Consider the following 26,250-nt stretch of genomic DNA (forward strand, 5'->3'; position numbering starts at 1 on the left):
GTTTCAAAGTCCCCTGACAGCTCAGCGTGTTGTCACACTTTAGGACTGTGCCAATCGGATCGATGAAAAAAATAGATATCTTGTTTTATAAAACATGCATGCACAGAATGTTGAGTGAATATTTTAACCAAATATGTACACGCACAAACACTTCACGAATGAGAGAGCCCCTGACTTCACCTGCAGCTCAGTGCACCAAGGCCCCGTGGAAGAGTGAGGCCCATCTTCTATTTATTTTATTTTTATTGTTTTTGCAATGGAGTCTCGCCCTGTCCCCCAGGCTGGAGTGCAGTGGTACCATCTTGGCTCACTGCAGCCTCTGCCTCCTAGGTTCAAGCGATTCTCCTGCCTCAGCCTCTAGAGTAGCTGGGATTACAGGCATGCACCGCCACGCCCAGCTAATTTTTGTATTTTTAGTAGAGAGGGGGTTTCACCATGTTGGCCAGGCTGGTCTTGAACTCCTGACCTCAGGTAATCCACCCGCCTTGGCCTCCCAAAGTGCTGGGATTATAGGAGAGAACCACTGCGCCCAGCCAATCTTTTAAAATTGCAGGCCGTGTAGGACATTGTGAGAAGTGTAAACAGTAATTGCAGAGATTTGCTGTTTGCACCCAGATAGATTTGAAGCAGCAACTTGGAGACAGGTTTAATAGGGGAGGGCCATTATTACAGAAATAAATTATTACATTGCTTAGGACTTCCAAGCTAGGAGTGCAGTGACTGAACTATACGTCAAATATTGACCTTGAGATGTTCAGATTTGTAGAGCATCTTAGAAAATGGTGACATTCCTGGCTGATGGTCAGGATGGTGCATACAGGACCAGTACCCTGGTGGCTGTCTGGGCATGTCTGGAGCCTTCACCCTGTAAGATCCCTGTGGGGCAGGACCCCCTGGCCCAGAAGCTCGGTTTTGCCATCAAACCGAGAAGGCACACTTGTCCTGGAGTTAGTTTACATGAATCGAGCTCACCAGAACCTGACGTGTAACTGAGAACAACAGCCCATTCATGTACATGATGAAATATAAACACCAAAGAGGCCGGGTGCGATGGCTCACGACTGTAATCCCAGCACTTTGGGAGGCCAAGGCGGGTGGATCACGAGGTCAGGAGATCGAGACCATCCTGACTAACACAGTGAAACCCCGTCTACTAAAAATATAAAAAATTAGCCAGGCGCGGTGGCGGGCACCTGTAGTCCCAGCTACTCGGGAGGCGGAGCTTGCAGTGAGCCAAGATAGCGCCAAAAAAAAAGGAATATAAACACCAAAGAACCAAATGCTGCACACTTGGACTAGTAGATTCTAATCTGTGGGGGAGGAGGACACAGGAATCGATGACGCAGACCCATGCTCAGGGACCCACCAGAGGGCAGAATGCTTGGGCCCCAGCCCTGCCTGCTTCCTGCCTCCTCCCCGAAGTTCATGGCCAGTCCAACCACATGGGCGGGAGGTGTCCCCCGAGCAACCCTCACCCTGACCTTGGCTGCTTTCTCCATTCCATTCCCCACCCCTCCTCCCTCCTGACGCACATGGCATTTTTTCAGATAAGTTAATACCTTTGATTAGGTTCCAGCCGAACCTCACCCTTTCTCTTTTCCCATGCCTTCGTGTCTCTCTTCATCTGATGTCGAGTCTACAACCTAATGCTCTGAAGACAGTCTGACTTCCCTGTCCTTGGTGGGGAGTTGCTGTGGTGGAGGAGGCAGTAACCGTAATCTTGCCCCCGTGTCTCATACACAAGCTGCAAGCTCAGCTCAGAAGCTGTGCTTGTCTTGGCTGCTTTTTTTTTTTTTTTTTTTCTGTCTTCCCTGTTTCTTCAGGGGTTTTGCACACGGTCATAAAAGTTCAGGAGAAACATGAAACGTGTTATTCTGTTTCCTGTTTACGTCAACCCAAGGAAGCTGAAGGGGCCGGGTGCGGTGGCTCACGCCTGTAATCCCAGCTCTTCGGGAGGCCAAGGCGGGTGGATCACAAGGTCAGGAGATCGAGACCATCCTGGCTAACACAGTGAAACCCCGTCTCTACTAAATATACAAAAAGTCATTCAGGTGTGGTGGCGGTCACCTGTAGTCCCAGCTACTCAGGAGGCTGAGGCAGGAGAATCGCTTGAACCCGGGAAGTGGAGGTGGCAGTGAGCCAAGATGGCACCACTGCACTCCAGCCTGGGCGACAGAGCGAGACTTTGTCTCAAAAAAATTAAAAAGAAGAAAGAAAACTGAGGGCTTGCCCTAATCTCCTAGACTTACTTTTCCCTCAATCCTGATGATGGCAGAGATGACTCCTCAAAGGCTCTTCCCCTTGGTGTGGAGTGCTGGAGCCTGCCCTAGGGAGGGAGGGCAGGATGGAGAAAGACTGAATGCAGAATTAGAGCCAGTCAACAAACAGGCAATTTCACGTTTCCTAAGTGACAGGCCCCAGGCTCAGCTCAGTCTGGTGTAGCCCGTCAAAGGGGACACTGTCCTTGCCCCCAGTTGATGGAGGAGAAAGGAGTGGAAGGCAGTGTGGGATGGGTTGGGTGTGGGCATTGCCACAGTGTCCCCAGCAGGCCTCCTTCTAGCCTGGGGATCTGGCAGGTGGGGCCCAGTCACCACCAACACCCCATATACCCAAGGACACTGGTGACCCAGCAGACCTGAGGCCACAGACCAAAGACAGAGTAACAACCCCCTTAGAAATGTGCCCCCATGGGCGGGCATAGTGGCTCCTGTCTGTAATCCCAGTGCTTTGGGAGACTGAGGCAAGAGAATCCCTTGAACCCAGGAGTTCAAGACCAGCCTGGGCAACATAGTAAGACCTTGTCTCTAAAATACAATATAAAAAATAGTCAGGTGTGGTGGTGTGCGCCTGTGGTCTCATCTACTTGAGAGGTAGAAGCAGGATGATCACTTGAGTTCAGGAATTTGAGGCTGCAGTGAACTGTGATTGCACTACTGCACTCCAGCCTGGGCAACAGAGCAAGACCCTGTCTCTCAAAATTTTTTTAATTAGCTGGGCATGATGGTGTGCACCTGTAGACCTGTAGTCCCAGCTACTCAGGAGGCTGGGTGGGAGGATTGCTTGAGCCCAGGAGGCCGAGGCTGCAGTGAGCCGAGATGGTGCCACTGCCCTCCAGCCTGGGCAACAGAGTCAGAACCTGTCTCAAAAACAAACAAACAAACAGAAATAAATGTCCCCAGACACAGGGACATGGGTGAGGCCCGTCAGGACTGCTGTGGTAGCTCACGGTGTCCCGTCCCTCCTTCCCACCGGGGAATGACCGCACTTGTGAGCACATCCCCTGTCCATCTGGGCCTGCCTGTGGGAGCTGGACACTGCCCTCCCCAGCAGCCAGAAGTCCTGAAGGAGCCCTGTGTGACCCTCGAGACCAGACCGGCCCCACCACACCAACCCTCCAAAGACCACGGCGGTCCACGGAATCCAACATGGGTCCCAAAGCTAGGTGAGTAACCACGAGGCGCCCACAGTCAGTCCCTTCCCATCACATATACAGGGAAATGGCTCACTTTCACTCTCAGAAAACAAAGCCTGGACTGTACTTAACTTGGGGGCAGATAACCTAATCAGAATTCACACGCCCTTGGGACTTGGAGCCAAAAACACCCGTCCTCTTACCTGCCTTTGTCCTATTTCCTGGCAGGAAATACAGGGGGCAGACAGGTCTTGGCCCGCAGCCGCCGCCCCTTTACCCCGAGATGTGAATCGGTCAGCCGCACTTCCTCGCAGCCTCCTCCCAGGCCCTCAGCTGTGGCCACGGCTGCCAGGCAGGCCAACCCGAGGACAAAAGCTGTGGGCAGCATCCTGGGAGAGAACCCGGGCTTGACCACAGGCTGCTGGACACCTCCTGCGTTCCCTCCTTCATCCTCAGAGGCCCAGGGCCCAACACCTGGGCCATATTCTAGATTCCATATGTTCTTTTTGTTTCATTTACAGACAGTCCCTGACTTAACGATTTTTGGACTTTACCATGGTATTAAAGCAACAGGCAGGCAACAGAAACTGGGCTTCGAGTCCCACACAACCTCCCTGGTTTTCAGCACGGTATTCAATAAATTACATGGATGCCCAAAACCTTTGTTATCACACAGGCTTTGTGTGAGATGATTTTGCCACCCGTAGGCTCATGGGAGTGTCCTGAGCACGTTTGAGGGAGGCTGGGCTGAGCCGGGGCACCTGGCAGGCAATCTGCAGGAAGTGCATTTTGGGTTTTTTGTTTGTTTGTTTGAGATGAAGTTTCACTCTTGTCCCCCAGGCCGGAGTGCAATGGCTCAATCTCAGCTCACTGCAACCTCCACCTCCTGGGTTCAGGCGACTCTCCTGCCTCAACCTCTCAGCTAGCTGGGATTACAGACATGCGCCACCACCATGCCCGGCTAATTTAGTATTTTTAACAGACACGGGGTTTCACCATGTTGGCCAGGCTGGTCTTGAACTCCTGACCTCAGGTGATCTGCCCCCTTGGCCTCTGAAAGTGCTGGGATTATAGGCATGAGCCACCGCACGCAGCCTGCATTTTGGACTTAGGATATTTTCAACTTACGACGGGTTTGCCGGGCTGCACCCCCACCGTAAGCTGACGAGAACCTGTACTTTCTATTGGTGCCTGCTAATCTACGGAGTTTTTAAAGTGCGATTTAAAAAAAAAAAAAAGTCCTTATCAAGGATAAGTGATTGCGTTACAGGACATTTGAAAATCAGAGAAAAGGATTTTAAATACCATCGTCTTTCTCCTTTTGTGACAAGGAGACTCGTTAGCATGTCCGCGCACTCTCAGGCACGCGTTTCCTCCCCCAGCCCCCCGCCGGCATGTTAGGAGTTCTGTCAAACAGTTTGTGAGTGTATCTTTTTAAATTAGACATCTTATTTTTATTGTCAAATTTAGATATTTATAAGGCCGCTCCTTCCTAAAAAAAGAAAATGAGTAACTTATTTACTTGAAGTCAGGATTACTGGGGATAATTTATGTACAAAATTGCATACCTCCAGCCCTGGCAACTGCTGTGCCGCCTTCTGTGCCTATAGCTCTGCCATTTCTAGAATGTCACATAAATGGAATCGCACAGTCTGTAGCTTTTCTTGTCTGGCTTCTTCCACTTGGCATCATGCTTTTGAGACCCACCCATGTTGCAAGATCAGTGTTCTGTTCCTATTTATTGTTGAATAGTATTCCCTTGCATGGATACATCAGATGTATTTGTCCATCCACCAACTGATGGACATTTGGCTTTTACCTTTGGAATACCATGAAGAAAGCTGCTGTGACTGTTCTGAACAGATCTTTGTGTGGATACCTGTTTCCGTTTCTCTTGGATAAATACAGGCGCATCTCGTTTCAATGTGTCTCACCTTCTCCTACTACGTGGAATTGCTTTTTTTTTTTTTTTTTTTTTTGAGACGGAGTTTCACTCTGTCGCCCAGGCTGGAGAGCACTGGGGTGACTGCAGCTCACTGCAACCCCTGCCTCCCTGGTTCAAGCGATTCTCCTGCCTCAGCCTCCCAAGTAGCTGGAACTACAGGCGCCTGCCACCACGCCCGGCTAATTTTTTGTATTTTTTAGTAGAGATGTGGTTTCACCGTGTCAGCCAGGGTGATCTTGATCTCCTGACCTTGTGATCCGCCCACCTTGGCCCCCCAAAGTGCTGGGATTACAGGAATCACATTTTTTACAAATTGAAGGTTGATGGCAGCTCCGTGTGGAGCAAGTCCGTCGGCACCATTTCTCCAGCGGCCTGTGCTCCGTTCCTGCCTCTGCACCACGTGTTGGTCGTTCTCATATTTCAGACTTTTTTGTTGTCATCGCCTGGTATGGTGATCTGTGATCAGTGACCTTTGACGTTAACTATTGTAATTGGTTTTCGGCAAAGCCACGGACTGCCCCCATTTAAGACAGCAAACTTAAGACATGTTGTGTGTGTACACCTCCATCTGCCGCCCGCCCAGGGTTAGTGGAACATGCAAAGCTCAGAGGGTGGAGGCAGGGGTGGTCGCTGCTGAGGCCAGATGCCCAGCTAATTTTTGTATTTTTAGTAGAGACGGGGTTTTGCCATGTTAGCCAGGCTGGTCTCGAACTCCTGACCTCAGATGATCTGCCCGCCTCGGCCTCCCAAAGTGCTGAGATTACAGGCGTGAGCCACCACGCCCAGCCCCAAAATATAACTTTTAATGGCAAAACCGCAATTACTTTTGCACCAACCTAATACCAACATTAACAGAAGTGATTGTAACCCCTGTGGATGACTTTGAGGGTTCAAGACTTCAATGCAGAAAGTCACTGCCAATGTGGTGGAAACAGCAAGAGCTAGAATGAGAAGTAGAGCTGAGATGGGATGGAATTGTTGCGTTCACATGATCAAACTTTAATGGATGAGGAGTTGCTTGTTATGAATGAGCAAAGAAAGCAGTTTCTTGACGTGGAATCTGCTCCTGTGAAGACGCCATGTGCATTGTTGAAATTAACAAAGAATTTAGAATATTCTGGGTGGGCATGGTGGCTCACGCCTGTAATCCCAGCACTTTGGGAGGCCAAGGCAGGTGGATCACGAGGTCAGGAGATCGAGACCATTCTAGCTAACACGGTGAAACCACGTCTCTACTAAAAACACACACAAAAAAATTAGCCGGGTGCGGTGGCGGGCACCTGTAGTCCCAGCTACGCAGGAGGCTGAGGCAGGAGAATAGCATGAACCCGGGAGGGGGAGCTTGCAGTGAGCCAAGATTGCAACACTGCACTCCAGCCTGGGCGACAGAGCGAGACTCCGTCTCAAAACACACACACACACACACACACACACACACAAAGAATTTAGAATATTCCATGAACTTGGTTGATAAAGCAGCAAAGGGTTTGACAGGATTGACTCCAATTTTGCAGGAAGGTCTTGCCTGGGTAAAATCCTATCAAACAGCATCACATACTACAGAGAAATCTGTCATAAAAGAGGAGTCAATCCATGTGGCAAACTTCATTGTTGTCTTATTTTAAGAAATTGCCAGCCGGGCGTGGTGGCTCAAGCCTGTAATCCCAGCACTTTGGGAGGCCGAGATGGGCGGATCACGAGGTCAGGAGATCGAGACCATCCTGGCTAACACAGTGAAACCCCGCGTCTCTACTAAAAAATACAAAAAACTAGCCGGGCGAGGTGGCGGGCGCCTGTAGTCCCAGCTACTCGGGGGGCTGAGGCAGGAGAATGGCGTAAACCTGGGAGGCGGAGCTTGCAGTGAGCCGAGATCCTGCCACTGCACTCCCGCCTGGGTGACAGAGCGAGACTCCGTCTCAAAAAAAAAAAAAAAAAGAAATTGCCGTCCAGGTGGGGTGACTCACACCTGTAATCCCAACACTTTGGGAGGCCCAAGGCAGGTGGATTACTTGAGCTCAGGAGTTGGAGACCAGCCTGGGCAACATGGTGAAACCTCATTTCTACAAAAAATACAAATATTAGCCAGGTGGGGTGGTGTGCACCTGTAGTCCCAGCTACTCGAAAAGCTGAGGGAGGAGGTGGCTTAAGCCCAGGAGGCTGAGGTTGCAGTGAGCCAAGATCATACCACTGCACTCCGGCCTGGGTGACAGAACCAGAGCCAGACCTTGTCTCAAAAAAAAAAAAAAAAAAAATTGCCACAGTCACCCCAGCCTTCAGCAACCACCACCCTAATCAGTCAGCAGCCAGCAACATCAATGCAAGACCCTCTACCAGCATACTTTATCAAGTATGACTTGATAAAGGCTCAGGTGATTGTTAGCATTTTTTAGCAATGAAGTTTTCTTTTTCTTTTTAAAAATGGAGTCTCGTTCTGTTACCTAGGCTGGAGTGCAGTGGTGTGATCTCAGCTCACTGCAACCTCTGCCTCTTGGGTTCAAGGGATTCTCCTACCTCAGCCTCCTCAGTAGCTGGGATTAGAGGTGCCCACCATGACACCTGGTTAATTTTTGTATTTTTAGTAGAAATGGGGTTTCACCATGTTGGCAGGCTGGTCTTGAACTCCTGACCTCAGGTAATCTGCCCACCTCAGCCTAAGTGCTGGGATTACAGGTGTGGGCCACCGCGCCCAGCCTGTATGCACCGGGGAACCAAAAACGATTGTGTGACTTGCTTTACTGTGATACTCGCTTAATTGTGGTGGCCTGCAACTGAACCCGCAGGATATCCAAGGTCGGCCTGTACCTAGAAGTGAGGTTCCAGCTCAACGTGCATTTTACTTTATAACAAGTGCTTGCAGGCCACAGTGGCTCACACCTGTAATCCCAGCACTTTGGGAGGCTGAGGCAGATCGCTTGAGCTCAAGAGTTTGAGACCAGTCTGGGCAGCATAGCAAAACCCCATCTCTACCAAAAATACAAAAAATTAGCCAGGTATGGTGGCACATGCCTGTAATCCCAGCTACTCAGGTGGCTGAGGCAGGAGAATTGCTTGAGCCTGGAAGTGGAGGTTGCAGTGAGCCAAGATTGCACCACTGCACTCCAGCCTGGGTGACAGAGCGAGACTCCGTCTCAAAAACAAACAAACAAGAAAACAACTGCTGCAATGTTTTCCCAAGTGACTCGTTCCAATTTGCATTTTCTCCAGCAGTTTATGAGAGTCCCAGTTGCTCCACATCCTCGCTAACATTTGATATTACCAGTCATCTAATTTTAGCCATGAAATATAGCCATTAGCAGATGTGTGGTGGCTGAGGCAGGAGAATGACGTGAACCCAGGAGGTGGAGCTTGCAGTGAGCCAAGATCGCGCCACTGCACTCCAGCCTGGGGGAAAGAGCAAGACTCCACCTCAAAAAAGAAAAGAAAAGAAAAGAATTCTGGCTGGGTGCGGTGGCTCAAGCCTGTAATCCCAGTACTTTGGGAGGCCGAGACAGGTGGATCACGAGGTCAGGAGATCGAGACCATCCTGGCTAACACGGTGAAACCCCGTCTCTACTAAAAAATATAAAAAACTAGCCGAGCGAGGTGGCAGGCACCTGTAGTTCCAGCTACTCGGGAGGCTGAGGCAGGAGAATGGCATGAACCCGAGAGGAGGAGCTTGCAGTGAGCTGAGATTCGGCCACTGCACTCCAGCCTGAGCGACAGAGCGAGACTCTGTCTCAAAAAAAAAAAAATAGGTCAGGGGCGGGAGGATTTGCCCCTAAGTCCTCCGCTTTGGGAGGCCGAGACGGGCGGATCACGAAGTCAGGAGATCGAGACCATCCTGGCTAACCTGGTGAAACCCCGTCTCTACTAAAAATATACAAAAAAAAAACTAGCCGGGTGAGGTGGCGGGCGCCTGTAGTCCCAGCTACTCGGGAGGCTGAGGCAGGAGAATGGCGTAAACCCGGGAGGCAGAGCTTGCAGTGAGCTGAGATCCGGCCACTGCACTCCAGCCTGGGCGACAGAGCGAGACTCCGTCTCAAAAAAAAACAACTCTCTAAGGGTCACGAAGATTTTCTCCCAAGTTTTCCGCTAAAGTTTTCTAGGTCTTGCATTTAGGCATCTGGTCCATTTCAAGTTCACTTTTGTTGTGGTATGAGTGGGGTCCAGGCGCAGGTTTTGTGTGTCTCTCTCTAGTCGTCCTAGCACCGCTTGTTGAAAAGATTGTCCTTTTCCTGTTGAAATCCTGTGACACCTTTGTCAAAGATCCGTTGATCGTGTGTGTGTGTGTGTGTGTGTGTGCGCGCGCGCGTGTGTCTGTGTGTCTGTTTCCGGACTCTCGATTCTGTTCCGTTGATCTTTTTGTCATTCTTTCACTAATACCACGTTGTCTTTCTAACTAGAGCTTTACGGAAAATCTTAAAATCAGATAGTCTGAGTCTTTGATGTTGTTTTACAAACTTATTTTGGTTACTCTAGGTCCTTTAGGTTTCCATTCTTTAAATGTTAAAACTTGCTTGTCAGTTTCTGGGGGAAAATGCCTTCTGGGATGTGACTGAAATTACATTGCGTCCATAGATCAGTTTGAGGAGCATTGAGGTCTTAATAATATTAAATCTTCTGCTTCACGGACATGGCAAATCTCTCCAGTATCTTCTTTTTTTTTTATTTTTGAGTCAGAGTCTTGCTCTATCACCTGGGCTGGAGTACAGCGGAACAATCTCAGCTCACTGCAACCTCTGCCTCCTGGGTTCAAGTGATTCTCATGCTTCAGTCTCCCAAGTAGCTGTGACCACAGGTGCACACCACCATGCCCGGCTAATTTTTTTTGTATTTTTAGTAGAAATGGGGTTTCACCATGTGGGCCAGGCTTCTTTTCTCTATTGATAGTGTCTTATCCTTTGAATAAGTGTTTATTTGAATATTCAAGAAGTATTTTCTTCTTGGACTAGAATAATACCTTCCATATTTTTCTCACATCTATCCCCAAGTCTTTCAATTCTCTTTTCCAAGCAACCTGTTACTGTTTCATAAAAGCCTTTCCAGATACATTTCATGCATAGGTATGCATTATTCTCAGGCGTTTCTCTCCACTTAAAAATCACCCGTGGCAGCTTGGTGTGTCCCGCTCTGTACCTCGGTTTTTCTTGTGCTGTGTCTTAGAGTCATTTCACATCAGAACACACAGAAATCGCCGTTGTTCTTTTCAGTTCTCTTCACACTGTGTTCTAAATGATGCCTGTGCCATAATTTAATCATCCTCATCGATCCGTAATGAGGCCCTTTCCTGTTTTTTGTCTTTTTCTGATGTCATCAGTGTATCAATACATATCCACACACATTAAACATAGATACTGGATGCCCAGGCGTGGTGGCTCATGCCTGTAATCCCAGCACTTAGGGAAGCCAAGGCAGGCAGATCACTTGAGGTCAGGAGTTCGAGACCAGCCTGGCCAATGGGGCTAAACCCTGTCTCTACTAAAAATACAAAAAAAAAATTAGGTTGGCATGGTGGCGCATGCCTGTGGTCCCAGCTACTCGAGTGGCTGAGGCATGAGAATCACTTGAACCCAGGAGGCAGAGGTTGCAGTGAGCCGAGATTGTGCCACTGTACTCCAGCGTGGGTGGCAGAGTGAGACTCTGTCTCAAAAAAAAAAAAAAAAAATAGATACTGGATGACTGGGCGCAGTGGCTCACGCCTGTAATTCCAACACTTTGGGAGGCCGAGGCAGGTGGATCACTTGAGGTCAGGAGCTCGAGACCAGCCTGGCCAACGTGGCAAAACCCCATCTCTACTAAAAATACAAAAATTAGCCAAGCATGGTGGCGCACACCATGTAATCCCAGCTACTTGGGTGGCTTGAGGCTGCAGTGAGCTGAGATCATGCCATTGCACTCCAGCCTGGGTGACAGAGTGAGACACCATCTCAAAAAAAAAAAAAGAGAGAGACAGAAAGGAATGTTTAAAGTACAGCAGAACATCTCAGAATAATAGGAAAACATGCCTCACATACAAACAAAAATTCAAATCCTCATGCTGAAGCGTGAGAATCACTTGAACCCAGGAGGCAGAGGTTGCAGTGAGCCAAGCTCGTGCCGCTGCACTCCAACAAATACAGGATTTGAATCTGTATTTTAGATCTGATTATCCGATATCTGTGTTTTAGAGCTTGATATTAATGACAGGTATCTCATCGCAGCATGCTAAGGGGAAAGGCAATAGAATTTGAAGCGCGCCCGCTGGTGTTCCCTCAGCCACACCATTTCCTGCAGACCTTGGGCTAGTGATTGGAATGCTCTGAGTCTCAGTGGCCACATCTGTAACGCTGGACTCTTTCCTTCCTAGGACTATTGTCATGGTTAAGGCAGATGGACAGATGAGAACCCCCAGCCCAGCTTCTGACCCATGTGTCGCTTTCCTTCTCCCCATAATCATAGTACAAAAGAGTTGTCAACGTGGACTTTCCATAGGTAATAGTTCTGTTCATCCATTTGAAAATAATAGTTGGCCGGGCGCGGTGGTTCACGCCTGTAATCCCAGCACTTTGGGAGGCCGAGGTGGGCGAATCATAAGGTCAGGAGATCAAGACCATCCTGGCTAGCACGGTGAAACCCCGTATCTACTAAAAATACAAAAAACTAGCCAGGCGTGGCGGCGGGCGCCTGTAGTCCCAGCTACTCAGGATGGTGAGGCAGGAGAATCACTTGAACCCGGGAGACAAAGCTTGCAGTGAGCAGAGATCACACCACTGCACTCCAGCCTGGGCGACAGAGCAAGACTCCATCTCAAAAAAAAAGAAAAAAGAAAAAAAGAAAATAATAGTCAAGATTTGGTTATTGGGTGCAAAATACAGTGAGGGAGAAGGAACGAGGCCCAGTGTTCAATAGCATGTCACAGTGACTACGGTTCACAGTAAGTTAGTGTATATTTCTGAATAGCTAGAGGAGAAGATTTGGAATGTTCTCCACACAAAGGAAGGATCACGTGTGAGGGGATAGATGGCCAGTTCCCCAGATTTGATGATGACATGCTGTATGCTTGCGTCAAAATATCACATGTACCTCTCAAATATGTGCCAATCTCTCCATGAAAATTTTTAATAGAAACATTTTTTAAAGATTTGGCTACTATTTAAAAAGTTGGTTTCCTGCTGGGTGCAGTAGCTCGCGCCTGTAATCCCAGCACTTTGGGAGGCCAAGGCAGGCACATTGCTTGAGCTCAGGAGTAGGAGACCAGCCTGGGCAACATGGTGAAACCCCGTCTCTACAAAAAGAGTTTAAAAATTAGCTGGGCGTGGTGGTGCACACCTGTAATCCCAGCCACTCAGGAGGCTGAGGCAGGAGAATCACTTGAACCCGGGAGGCGGAGGTTGCAGTGAACCGAGATCACACCACTGTACTCCAGCCTGGGTTACAGAGTAAGACTCTGTCTCAAAAGATAAATAAATAAATAAAAAAGAGTTGGCTTCCTAATTTATTTCTCTCTGCATTGAGTTCTACTTAGTGAGCTCCCTCGTGTGGGGCACAGCTCTGTGCACTGGCTCTCTGATGTCTCACACGTAACTGGCTCTTCCCCCTCCATTTCTGCAGAGAATGCCAGCATCAAGCCAGGTCCATCGACAGTGAGATTGAGGCCTATAAGAAATCCATCATGAAGGAGGAAGAAAAGAACGAGAAGCTGGCGAGCATCCTGAACCGGACAGAGACGGAAGTCAGACTGCTGCAGAAGCTCACCACCCAGTGCCTGACCAAGCAGGTGGCCCTGCAGAGCCAGTTCAACACTTACAGGCTCACCCTGCAGGACACAGAGGATGCCCTCAGCCAGGACCAGCTGGTGAGGCCGGGCCCGCCCCGAGGTCACGCCTGGCACACTGTGGTGCCTCTTCAGGCACATCCACCCTGTGGCTCCTCCTCTCCAGGAACAAATGATACTCACAGAGGAGTTGCAGGCCATCCGCCAAGCCATCCAGGGCGAGCTGGAGCTCAGGAGGAAGACAGACGCTGCCATCCGGGAGAAGCTGCAGGAGCACATGACCTCCAACAAGACCACCAAATACTTCAACCAGCTCATCCTGAAGCTGCAGAAGGAGAAGACCAACATGGTAGGCCCCTGCCCCAGGGTGGGGCTGTGCGAAGTCGCCTGCAGCCTGCGCATGTGAGGGCAAAGGCGTACTGGGGGCGGAGAAGGCGGAGTCAGTGTGAGCAGAGGGCCCTCGTGTGCTCACTCCTTTCCTGGTGTTCCGGTTGTAAGGGTGATACATTTTTACTGTAGAAAGCCTAGAAATAGGCCAGGCGCAGTGGCTCAGGCCTGTAATCCCAGCACTTTGGGAGGCCGAGGCGGGTGGATCACCTGAGGTCAGGAGTTCGAGACTGGCCTGGCCAACATGGCAAAACCCTGTCTCTGCCAAAAATACAAATAATTAGCTGGGTGCGGTGGTGGGCGCCTATAATCCCAGCTACTCGGGAGGCTGAGGCAGGAGAATCGCTTGAACCCGGGAGGCAGAGGTTGCAGTGAGCTGAGATCATGCCATTGTACATCAGCCTGGGTGACAGAGCGAGACTCCGTCTAAAAAAAAAGAAAAAGAAAAAGAAAGAAAACCTAGAAATACAGAAAGGCATAAAGAAGAAAATGAGACAGCTCTAGGCCCACCATCCAGAGGCAACTTTTTTTTTTTTTTAATTTGGTAAATTTCCTTCTGGAAATTTTTAATACAGAAATACATTTGCACCCACCCACAAACATACACATGTAGTCATTCTCACACACGCAAACACATTCACACACACGAACACACATGCAATTGCACATGACCCCACGCACACACAAGGAAACGCAAACTCACACATACACACACACCACACAAACTCCTACACACACACACACACACTCAAATTCCTACACCCACACATACACTCAAAATCCTACACACATACACACACTCAAAGTCCTACAAACATACACACTCAAACTCCTACAAACACACACACATATGCAAGCACACACCTTATGCAGCACTGGACTCAGGCCCATTTTCTTTTTCTTATTTATTTATGTATTTTATTTTTTGACACAGGGTCTCTGTCGCCTAGGTGGGAGTGCTGTGGCACAATCACAGCTCACTGCAGTCTCGAATCCCTGGGTTCAAGTGGCCCTGCCACCTTGGCCTCCCAAAGCCCTGGGATTCTGGGCCTGTGCCACTGTGCCCAGCCCCCAGCATCCATTTGTGATTAATATCACTGAGCTATGACACAGAGAATGGGAGTCAATGAATCTTTGCTACTTGTATAGCTTTTCATTTTGCTGTATTGACCATATTCAACATAACATTTCCTCATGCCACCAAATATTCTTCAAAACCTCAATTTTCATTTCTGTATAGCATCTTATCCTACAAATGTACATATTTTGTTTACTAAGTCTCTTGTTAGGCACTTCAGGCTGTTTCTCGTTTTTATTTTATCTTATTTTATTTTGTTGTTATTTGTTTATTTTTTTGAGATGGAGTTTCGCTCTTGTCACCCAGGCTGGAGTGCAGTGGTGCCATCCTGGCTCACGGCAACCTCCGCCTCCCGGGTTCAAGCAGTTCTTCTGCTCAGCCTCCCAAGTAGCTGGGATTACAGGCATGCGCCACCGTGCCCGGCTAATTTTTGCATTTTTAGTGGAGACGGGGTTTCACCATGTTGGCAAGGCTGCCCTCGAACTCCTGACCTTGTGATCCACCCGCCTCAGCCTCCCAAAGTGCTGGGATTACAGGTGTGAGCCACCACATGGCCAGCTGCCAGTCAAAGGCAGATTTCCCTGGGGGGCCCTGGGGTGTGACCTCAACATCCATTCCATGGCAGGGCACCCCCGATTGTGAGCTCACGTTCACTTCCCCTGGGATCTTGCTTTATCCTTTATCGCCTGTGGTAGGGGTGGAGGGGACTTGTGTCCTTAGAAAAAACAATTCCTTACTTGAATGGTTTTTTCTTTGCCTCTTCCTGAGGGGTAACCCTCCCCCACCGGCCTGAAGCAGGCCCCTTTGGAGGACCCCCCCAGAGGCCGCCACAGACCGCGCCATTTCCAGGACACATCCCGGCAGTGGGGCCTGTCCAACAGTCCCCATTTTAGTCTCTGAAGAGTGACGGATTCCTGATGCCAAGCTCTGCTGGTTTTGCCCTCCTGAGGATTGGGACAGGAGCTGGCCAGGCAGAGCTGAAGGGCGTGGTGGGTGTGAAGGAGCCTGTCCAGCCGTGCTGCTACACTGCCAAGTCCAGTTCCCAATCCCCAGGCCCCAGGCCCCAGAGCCCCAGAGCCCCAGAGCCCCAGGGCCCCAGCCGAGCCCCTTTCTGGGCAGCCCGATAGGTCATACCTGTACTGCTGCCAGTTTCCAGAAGAGGGCAGCAAAGAGTCTTGGACCAACAAATTCGTCTATTACGGCAATTTTCCAACGGATGCCAGTCCAGCTGTTGAAAATGGTACCTCACACCTGATTTTTGAACTGCTCAAAGCCCCATGGGCTGATAGAAGGTGCGGTGGGGAGGCATATCTGGGAGGAGGAGCAAAGTGTGGATGGGCGGGACCACCCGTCTGGAGCTGGCCGCCATGGGGTCCAGGCAGTTAATCCAGGAACGGTGTAGAGGCCTGGGGGGAGCCAGGGTGGGGTCCGCAGGGACCACAAACAGTCGGGAGTGGAGCAGGGGAGGCAGGCCTGGCTGTGACGGGGGAGGGACTGAAGGGGACTTGGAGCCACAGCCCCTGCAGGGCAGCTGGGGAGGAGGGAGGCAGGAGTCCTTGTGGGGCCCAGATCTCAGGGTGACCTTGGCAAAGGAGGAGGCTGCAAGCTGACATTGCCACACAACTCTGGATGCTGGAAGCTTCCACTCCAGGTAGGCAGGGTCTGGGTTCCACACTCTGGGAATGCTGGGTCTCCTGGGAAGTCACCTATGGTGGCCGGCAAGAGACATGGAGCCCACAGGCGTGGTGGGAGGAGAAGCTCAGATGGCCCTGAGGAGGCTGGGGTAGGCGGGACCCACAGACGTGAGAGAGTTGAGGCCTTGTGTGGCAGGAGCCGACGGGCAGGGGTGGTCAGGGCAGACACGTGGCCTGAGGCCACCTGTCAGAGCCACGCCCTGGGGAAGAGGACCCCGTCCCAGTGGTGACAGCAGCTCCCTATTCCCAGAGCAGCTCTGGCCGTACCATTGCAGCTGTGAGTGTCACTGCCTCACTCCTGATTCTCACAAACGTCCTCACAAACGTCCTCTCGATAAACCCCCCATTGCCAGAAGGGATCGAAAGGAATCTGTCTAATGCCTCCAAAGAGCCCACAGAGGAGGCCAGCACTGGCTGCTCAGACCTGCAGGACAGCAGGACGGGTCAGAACCCACAGAGGAACCAGTGTCCAACGATTGATTCTTGCTTCATAAACCATGCTCCAAATGTGACAGAGTGTAGCACAGCCGTTAAAACTTAGAGAACGTTGTCAGATTAAAAAGCAGGTTAGCACCCAGTGTGTAGGGTGTGATCCTATTTTTATTTTGGAGAGTTATATAGAAAAGCCTGGAAGGAAAAATGGATTCAGATGGGAATGGTAGCTAACTTGTGTCAGAATTGCAGGCAGTTGAATGTGTTATCCTCTATTCTGGCCTGTTTTTTCACATTTCCTCACAATGTGTGTGCTCCTATTTAAGAAGTGTGTTAGTAACACTGCTGTAAGGAAATACCTAAGACTGGGTAATTGATAAAGGAAAGAGGTTTAACTGACTCACCGTCCCACATGGCTGGCGAGGCCGCAGGAAACTTACAATCATGGCAGAAGGCGAAGCAGGCGCCTCCGTCACAAGGCAGCAGGAGAGAAAGAGTGTGTGACGGAGGAACCGTCAAACACACAAAACCATCAGATCTCGTGAGAACTCACTCGCTATCACAAGAACAGCATGGGGGTAATGGCCCCCATGACCCAGTCACCTCCCACAGGGCCCCTCCCTTGACACGTGGGATTACGGGGACACAATTCAAGATGAGAGGTGAGTGGGGACACAGCCAAACCACATCAATAAGAAAAGTGAATACCATGATCTCTCTTTTCTGTAAAAACCCAACATCTGGGTTCCAACAAGCAGGTTCCCTGCTGGGGCCTCGAGACGGCGGGAAATCCAGTCTCCTGCTCTCAGGACTGTGCGTTTGGAATTTCTCCAGAGGAACATCCCGACCGTCAGGGAACGGTGGATCGGTAAACTCGTCCCAGGCCTCTGGTGGGGGCAATATTCACAGGCATTTCCTTTCATCAATTCAGATGACACATCTTTCCAAAATCGACGGCAACATTGCCCAGACCACCCTGGACATCACACGCACCAGCAGCAGGCTGGACGCACACCGGAAGACGCTGCTGGAGCTGGACCAGGACGTGAAGAAAGTCAACGAGCTCATCACCAACAGCCAGAACGAGATCTCCCGACGCACAATCCTCATCGAGAGGAAGCAAGGGCTCATCAACTTCCTCAACAAGCAGCTGGAGCGGATGGTCTCCGAGCTGGGGGTGAGGTCCCGGGCAGGGAGACGCGGTCCCTGGCTGACTGTGGCACCTGGCAGGGCAGAGCTCCCTCAGGTCCCCCATGGTCAGACCTGAACTCCCGGAATGCACAGAACTGCCTCTTTCCCCACCCGCTTTACAGACAAAATGGCACGTGTGCCAAGTGCTCTGTCATATTTTTCTGCACAGGGCCAGAGAGCATTCAGGCTTTGTGGCCAGTTGGTCTCTCCCACAGTGACACAGCTCTGCCTCCATAGCGAGGAGTGTAGATAAAATGTAAAGGAATGGGCATGGCTGTGTCCAATCAGATGTTATTCAAGGCCACTGAAGTCTGAATTCCAAATAATTTTCACCCAGCATGAAATATTCTGCTGCTCTAAGAGAAGTGGCCTAATGCGTTTGAGGCCTGATGCCATATACGTCATCCAGGTCCCTGTACTCTCAAAGCCCCTTTGGATTCCAGATGCCATATACGTCATCCAGGTTCCTGTCCCTCTTTGAGGGACTCTCAAAGCCCCTTTGAGTTCCAGAGGCCCCACCCATCCTGCTGGTGCACCCACCATGGGGAAGCTAGAGGGGACTCTAGAGCCCCTTAGTCGTATTTCCTCCAGCGGTGTCTGTGGCTTGCAACCCTGCTGAGCGCTAACTTGAGCCCCTCAGCCTTCGTCCAGTTTCATGACCTCAGGGGTCCAGACCCTCTGCAGCCCACTCACAAAGACATTTGAGCCCAAGAAGGCTAATTTTGCTTTTTTTTTTTTTTGAGATGGAGTCTTGCTCTATTGCCCAGGCTGGAGTGCAGTGGCGCCATCTCACTCACTGCACCTCTGCCTCCTCAGTTCAAGCGATTCTTCTGCCTCAGCCTCCCAAGTAGCTGGGACCACAGGTGTGCACCAGCACACTCGGCTAATTTTTTTTTTTTTTTTTTTTTTTTTGAGACGGAGTCTCACTGTGTCTCCCAGGCTGGAGTGCAGTGGCGTGATCTCGGCTCACTGCAAGCTCCGCCTCCCGGGGTTCACGCCATTCTCCCGCCTCAGCCTCCCAAGTAGCTGAGACTACAGGCGCCCGCCACCACGCCCGGCTAGTTTTTTGTATTTTTAGTAGAGACGGGGTTTCACCATGTTAGCCAGGATAGTCTCGATCTCCTGACCTCGTGATCCACCCGCCTCGGCCTCCCAAAGTGCTGGGATTACAGGCTTGAGCCACCGCGCCCGGCCACACCCGGCTAATTTTTATATTTTGGGTAGAGACGGGGTTTCACCCTGTTGGCCAGGCTGGTCTTGAACTCCTGACCTAGGGTGACCCACCCACCTCAGCCTCCCAAAGTGCTGGGATTCCACGCATGAGTCACCACACCTGGCCCCAATTTTGCTTTTTGATGAATATCCCATCTAGGGGGAAGAAGTGGGGCCCCTGGAGCTTGAAATCAAAAGGCTGAGCAAGCTGATCGAAGAGCACAATGCCACAGCGGTCCAGGCCCAGGTGACCTGGCTGCGCCTGCAGCAGGAGATGGTCAAGGTGACACAGGAGCAGGAGGCACAGCTGGCCTCCCTGGACGCGTCCAAGAAGGAGCTCCACATCATGGAGCAGAAGAAACTACGAGTAGAAAGTAAGAGCCGCCATGCCCGTCCCTGCAGTGATGCTCAGACAAGCTCTGGGGCGGGGGCACCTCCCAGGGGAGGGACACTCAGTGGGGCACGTTGCTGGATTTGCACGCAGCCTTAAAAGCAAATAACAAACGCGCGTGCTCCCCATATTTTGTAAATGTGAACCACTGCCTGCCCAGCTGCCCAGTTCGCAGTCACGGCGGCAGAGTTGAGAAATGTCACGAAATGTCTCCAAGCTCACAGACTTCAGAGCTCTCCTCGAGAGAGAAGCGTAGAAGGTTATCATCCCCGCCAAGCCAGGGCACTCAGGTGGAAGCACTGGCACGGGAAGAGCCAGGGTCCTGCCAGGCGGGCTCCTGGTGCTGTCCCCGCATCACCTCCAGTTGGACTTAGAAAACCATTCCGCCAGGACTCCCCGACGCTTCTGAGGCCCAAGGGGCTGCCAAAGCGCCAGGGTGCCTGGAATGAGGGAGGCGGGCATCCTTCCTGGACCACTCTCCACCCACATGGCCACCTGCTGAGACGTCCCGGGTCCCGCCTGGTCTTGGGTCAGGGATCCATGCTGGTCAGGCCTGCAGCAAAGTCCCCATGGGAAATGCTGCCCAGACATATTGCGTGCCCTTCTCGGAGGTCCTGCTGCCTCTCGCTCTGCCCTTGGGTTGCCCAAACCCACCTTTTGGTGAGTAGCAAGTCCTAAAAGACACTATGGAGCTGTCAGCTGAATATCGGTGTCCCAAGGCAAGAGGTGCCGAAACACCATGCTGTGAGATGGGATCACCCACGGAAAGGGCAGAGAGAGGGGCTCACATGCCCATGCCCTGGGGCAGTCAGGGCACACCGTGGGGACAGCAGGAGGAGACAGAGAAGCCCTGTGAGGAGTGGCCAGCGGATGAACCAACTGTGGCCTCTCGTGCCCTCCACTCGTCTTAACATCAAGAAAGCTGTTGTTTTCTGCCCCTACCCCTGAGCTTGGCTGGGGCGGGGCAGGGGTCTAAGGGCCCCCCTCTCCTGGAGACTCACAGTGTCTGAGCATCAACCAGGTCCCCAGTCTCCACAGATCTGCACGTGTCCTGGGGGAGGGAGCCTGGCCCTCCCACACACCCCGCCCACACCTGCTGGCTGTCCCCACAGGTGGGTCCTCTCAGTTCCCTCGGAGGACCAGCCTTTGGGAGCTTAGCCGCCAAGAAGAGACCCCTCTCCTCTCCTCTGTCCTGGCAGGGGTGATATTCAGGCAGGAGCACTGGGAAGGACAAGAGGGAGGGGATGAAGGGAGCTACAGGGAGAGACAAACCCCGGGTCACCTCTCAGACGCCGCTGCCTGCAGGCGAGGACCCAGACCCTCCCGGGGTCTCTCCCCAAGTCTCTGTTCTCTGCCATAGGCAAGATTGAGCAGGAGAAGAAGGAGCAGAAGGAGATCGAGCACCACATGAAGGACCTGGACAACGACCTGAAGAAGCTCAACGTGCTGATGAATAAAAACCGGTGCAGCTCGGAGGAGCTGGAGCAGAACAACCGGGTGACGGAGAATGAATTCGTGCGCTCGCTGAAGGTCAGGCTGCGTCCACACGGTCCCGGGGCTCGGGACGATGGAGGGCGGGGGGACTCGGGGGCACGGTCCCTGCGGGGGGTGCTCTGCACCAGGACGTAACTTCCACACCCGTTCAAGATGCTTGTGGGGGGATTAGAAATCCAGCCTTCAGCCCTGCCCTCGGTGCTGGGACGGAGGGCACCAGCCCCGGCACCCACAATCCCGCCCTCGGTGCTGGGACGGAGGGCACCAGCCCCGGCATCCACAATCCCGCCCTCGGTGCTGGGACGGAGGGCACCAGCCCCGGCATCCACAATCCCATGGCCCTCCCCATAGCTGTCCCGCCCCTCCCCTGTGCAGGACTCTGAGAGGGAGACCATCAAGATGCAGGACAAGCTGAACCAGCTCAGCGAGGAGAAGGCGACCCTCCTCAATCAACTGGTGGAAGCAGAGTGAGTCACAGTCTCCAGCCACACATGGGTCATGAAGGTCACTGCACCTGCAGGCCTCTGTCCGTTGAAGACCATGTAGGAGGCCGGGTGTGGCAGCTCCCACCTATATCCCAGTGCTTTGGTGTTTGTGTGTGTGTGTGTGTGTGTGTGTGTGTGTGTGTGTGTGTGTGTGTGTTTTGTTTTGTTTTGTTTTTTCTTTTGGAGACAGTCTTGCTCTATCCCACAGGCTGGAGTGCAGTGGTGCGATCTCAGCTCACTGCAACCTCTGCCTCCCGGCTTCAAGTGATTCTCCTGCCTCAACCTCCTGAGTAGCTGAGATTACAGGTGCACGCCACCATGCCTGACTAATTTTTATATTTTTAGTAGAGACGGGTTTCACCACGTTGGCCAGGCTGGTCTTGAACTCCTGACCTCAGGTGATCCGCACGCCTCAGCCTCCCAAAGTGCTGGAATTACATGCGTGAGCCACCGTGCCCGGCGATCCCAGTGCTTTGGGATGCCAAGGCAGGAGGCTCCTTTGAGGCCAGAAGTTTAAGACAAGACTGGGCAACACAGTGAGACCCCATATCTACAGAAATGTTTTAAATTGGCCGGGCATGGTGGTGCATGCCTGTAGTCCCAACTACTCGGGAGGCTGAAGTGGGAGGATCACTTGAGCCCAGGAGGTCAAGGCTGCTAGGATTGCACCACCGCACTCCAGCCTGGGCAACAGAGCGAGACCCTGTCTCTAAAAGAAGAAAAAGACCACCTGGGCATGGGTCTGGAACCCACCCTAGTGGATCCCAGATTCCCCACAGAGCTCTGCCTGCCACCCTTGGCAGCAGCTCTTTTTTTTTTTTTTTTTTTTTTTTTTTTTTTTGAGACGGAGTCTCGCTCTGTCGCCCAAGCTGGAGTGCAGTGGCGCGATCCTGGCTCACTGCAAGCTCCGCCTCCTGGGTTCACGCCATTCTCCTGCCTCAGCCTCCCGAGTAGCTGGAACTACAGGCGCCCGCCACTGCGCCCGGCTTATTTTTTGTATTTTTAGTAGAGACGGGGTTTCACCATGGTCTCGATCTCCTGACCTTGTGATCCGCCCGCCTCGGCCTCCCAAAGTGCTGGGATTACAGGCGTGAGCCACCGCGCCCGGCGGCAGCAGCTCTTGAGCCAAATGAGTTACTGCTGGAAATTGAATGGCTTTCTTTGCGATAAAGATTTTAAATATCCATTATTTTATGGTGTCTGATTATTAAAGTACCACACAGCCAGCTCTAAACATTTTAAACTATACAATGCGTGCAACGTAGCCAGGGAAAATTGCATATAATTCCAACGCTCTTCACTTCCCAGAAAACCAATGTCTAGCTATATTCCTTTCTTGTTTTGCTCTGTTTTTTACACAAATGGGGTTGTTTCAGAAGTTCCCCTTTGAAGCACTTTAGTATTTTCATGGCCATCTTTCCCTGTCACACACATGGGCCCACATCTCCCTGTGGAAAGGGTGCGGAGCAGGCGTGGTATGGAGGCATCGTCCTTTTCTCAGTGTGCTCTGGAAGGGATAAATAGCACAGGGATTGCCTGTTCCTTGCGGTTTGATAGAATCCAGGCAAAAAACCACCTGGGACCAATGCTTTGGGGGGCTTGTATCTTTGGTGACATTTAAATAGCTTTTAGACTATTGGTGTATTCAGGCCTTTTACTTCTTAAGTCAGCTTCTATCAATTATACTGACTTTCTCAGCTCCTACAGTTATATATCCCTGTTCTCTCTCTCTCTCTCTTTCTTCCCCACCCCCATCTCCCTCTCTCCCCCTATATGCCAGAGGTTGGCAAGCGTTTACATAAGGAGCCCAACAGTGAATGTTTCAGGCTTTGAGAGGCTCACGCTTTCTGTCACAGCTGCTTGGCTCTGCCATGGCAGCTGAGAGCCTTGTAAAGCCTTAGAGTGTGAGCTCACCAAAGCATCAGAAGAAAACTCCTAATTTCTTACACTGCCTCTCCTACCTCTCAAGACACCAGATTATGCTTTGGGAGAAAAAAATCCAACTGGCAAAAGAGATGCGTTCTTCAGTGGATTCCGAGATCGGCCAGACGGAGATCCGGGCCATGAAGGGCGAGATCCACAGGATGAAGGTGAGGGGAGGAGAGCCGCGTGGCAGGGCCTGCTGGGTGCCAGCCCTTGGGCTCCAGAGACCTGGCCACACCAAGGCCCTCGGCTGCCCCGGGGCTCCGGTGGGAACCACATTGGCCACAGTGGCTGGTGGCAGCGGGTGAGATTTCCGGGGAGCGACCCACTCTAGCAGAGTGACCTGCACTCCAACGGAGCACTGGCAAAGTGCACGTCCCCCTTGACCCAGCTTTCACGGCATCTTGTTCTTGCTGTGCAGAAATACTGTGGACAATACCGCACACACACAAGCGTGTGCGTGTCATTTCACAAAACGCTGTTTTATTCCTACTCCATATAATCACAGCACTCTGGTATTTTTAAATGCCGGCTGTAACCCTCAAATTTCGTGACCCTCTAATGTATCCCACTGGGAGACAGAGTCTCACACCACAGAAAGGCTCAGTGAGCACCCCCCGTCTCATCCCTCACAGCCACATTTTCTCTTCACGGTCACAATTAGATTTCATTGCCTTTAAAAGGCTGGTAATTAAATTGCAAGTGATAATCAAGCTAAAGGTTCAGGGCCTTAAGGATAACAATAAGAGCAGTTCATAACATTAATGGGTCTCATTTTCACAATGCCATGCTAAATAAAAATTCCTCTGCTGAGTTATTTTCCAGATCAAGTGCATATGCTAATGAGACGTTGTGTTTAAAAATACCCAATTTAATTGACTTTTCACATTACAGAAGCCACGTGTGTTTGCTGGAGCAAGCCAAGTTCTCCCCCACAGAGCGGGGGGCAAAGAGAAGGTCCGGGCTGTTCCTCCCTGTCCCTCCTTTCCCGGCTCCCCTTCCTCAGCCAGGGCGACCGTGTCAGCCACTGCAGGGAAAAGGCCTCTCACCTTCTCAGATCTCACACAAATGCACAGGCAGGGCTTGCCTTGGCCCTACATGGATACTAACCCATTCTTTAACAGTTACAATATATATTATGGATATTTCACAATTTACGGATCCAGTCCCACGTTGGTGAAAATTCAGGTTGTTTCCAATTTGTTGTTGCCGTTATTGTTTTGTCCTAGACACAATGTGTGTTAGGGTTCTCCAAAGAAACAGAACCAGTAGACTACAGAGAGAGAGAGAGACACACACAGAGAGAGAGAGAGATTTATTATGAGAATTGGCTCTTATGATTATGGGGGCTGAGAAGTCCTAGGATCGGGCATCTAATCTGCAGACCCAGGAGAGCCCCTGATTCAGTCAAGTCTAAGGGCTGAGAAGGAAGCAATGGTGTCATCCCAGCCCGGTGTTCCCCCACCCCCGCCCCACCCCACCCCACCACCTTCTGCCTTTTTGTTCTACTGAGGCCCTCAACAGACGGTGATGTCACCCACCCTGACGAGGGGGATCTTTACTCTGTCCACTGGTTCAAATGCCCATCACTTCCAGGGACACCCTCACAGACCCACTCAAAACAGAAATCATGTTTTCCCAGCTATCCAGGCATCCCTCAGCCCAGTCAGGTTAACATAAAATCAGCCATGGCAGAGCATTATGATCACATCCTTCCTCACTGGTTCTTTTTTTTCCTCTTCGTCTTCTAGACTAGGTTCCCAAAGGTGAGATTCCTAAGTCAAAGGATGTATAAATTCTGACTGTAACAGCCTGACATTTTACTTGTCTAAAAAGCACATGGCGGCTGTCATACCTTCTCCTCAGTTCCGGTGTGATTTATCTTTTTTTTTTTTTTTTTTTTTTTGAGGTTTTTCAGTTGAGTGGAAGCTCACAGCTTACAGTATTCAGCCCTATGAGGATTTTCTGGGTTATTTTGTTTTGTCTGTTTGTTTTTTGTTTTGTTTTTGAGACAGACTCTCTGTCGCTCAGACTGAAGTGGTGTGATCTTGGCTCGCGGCAACCTCCGCCTCCCAGGTTCAAGCAATTCTCCTGCCTCAGCTGCCTGAGTAGCTGGGATTACAGGTGTGTGCCACCATGCCTGGCTAATTTTTTGTATTTTCAGTAGAGACGGGGTTTCACCATTTTGCCCAGGCTGGTCTCAAACTTCTGAGCTCAGGCAATCCACCTGCCTTGGCCTCCCAAAGTGCTGGGATTGCAGGAGTGAGCCACTGTGCCCGGCCAGCCCTACAAGTTTTGATAGAGACGTACAATCATGTAGCCATTGCCACATCATGATATATTTCCTCATCCTCGAATTCCCTCATGCCCTCTGTAGTCAGCTCACCGCACACCCCAGCCACCATGACAGCCACCAATCTGTCTCCATGCCTGTCGTTTTGGCTTTTGCAGAATGTCACATAAATGGGTCAAACAGGGTGAGACATATTGAGCCTGATTTTCCTTCCTTAGCCTCATGCATTTGAGATTCTTCTGTGTGGTGAAGTCTAATTACACAGTCTGTTCTCTTCTTTTAGAGACAGGGTTTCGCTCTATCACCTAGGCTGGAGTGCAGCGGTGTAATCATGGCTCACTGCAGCCTTGACCTCGTGGCCTCAAAGGATCCTCCTGCCTGGGCCTCCCAAAGTGCTGGGATTATGGGTGTGCACCACGGCACCCACCCCTCAGTCTGTTCTTCCATGAATCGTTTCAGTAGCTTATCTAAGGAGCCTTTGCCTAGCTGAAGGTCCCAAAGAGCTTCTCTTCTATTTTCTTCCAGAAGCTTCCTGCTTTTAGGTTTTACATTTAGGTCCATAATGTATTTTGAGTTAATTT

General features: G+C 51.1%; 1 protein-coding gene across 3 annotated transcripts in view; it reads left to right on the top strand.

Moving 5' to 3' along the window:
- CCDC40 (coiled-coil domain containing 40) overlaps positions 1-26,250 on the top strand; it is a 61,580-nt gene that overhangs the window by 28,149 nt on the left and 7,181 nt on the right. For all 3 annotated transcript variants that reach the window (XM_003913532.5, XM_031657845.1, XM_009191401.4), the window contains exons 11-17: positions 12,927-13,170; positions 13,256-13,438; positions 17,612-17,857; positions 19,244-19,457; positions 20,835-21,004; positions 21,344-21,435; positions 23,423-23,543. In XM_003913532.5, the coding sequence (XP_003913581.2) occupies positions 12,927-13,170; positions 13,256-13,438; positions 17,612-17,857; positions 19,244-19,457; positions 20,835-21,004; positions 21,344-21,435; positions 23,423-23,543 (1,270 nt within the window). The remainder of the gene's footprint in view (positions 1-12,926; positions 13,171-13,255; positions 13,439-17,611; positions 17,858-19,243; positions 19,458-20,834; positions 21,005-21,343; positions 21,436-23,422; positions 23,544-26,250) is intronic.

The sequence above is a fragment of the Papio anubis genome, chromosome 17, assembly GCF_008728515.1.
Source record: "Papio anubis isolate 15944 chromosome 17, Panubis1.0, whole genome shotgun sequence".
In the NCBI taxonomy this organism is placed as follows: domain Eukaryota; kingdom Metazoa; phylum Chordata; class Mammalia; order Primates; family Cercopithecidae; genus Papio; species Papio anubis.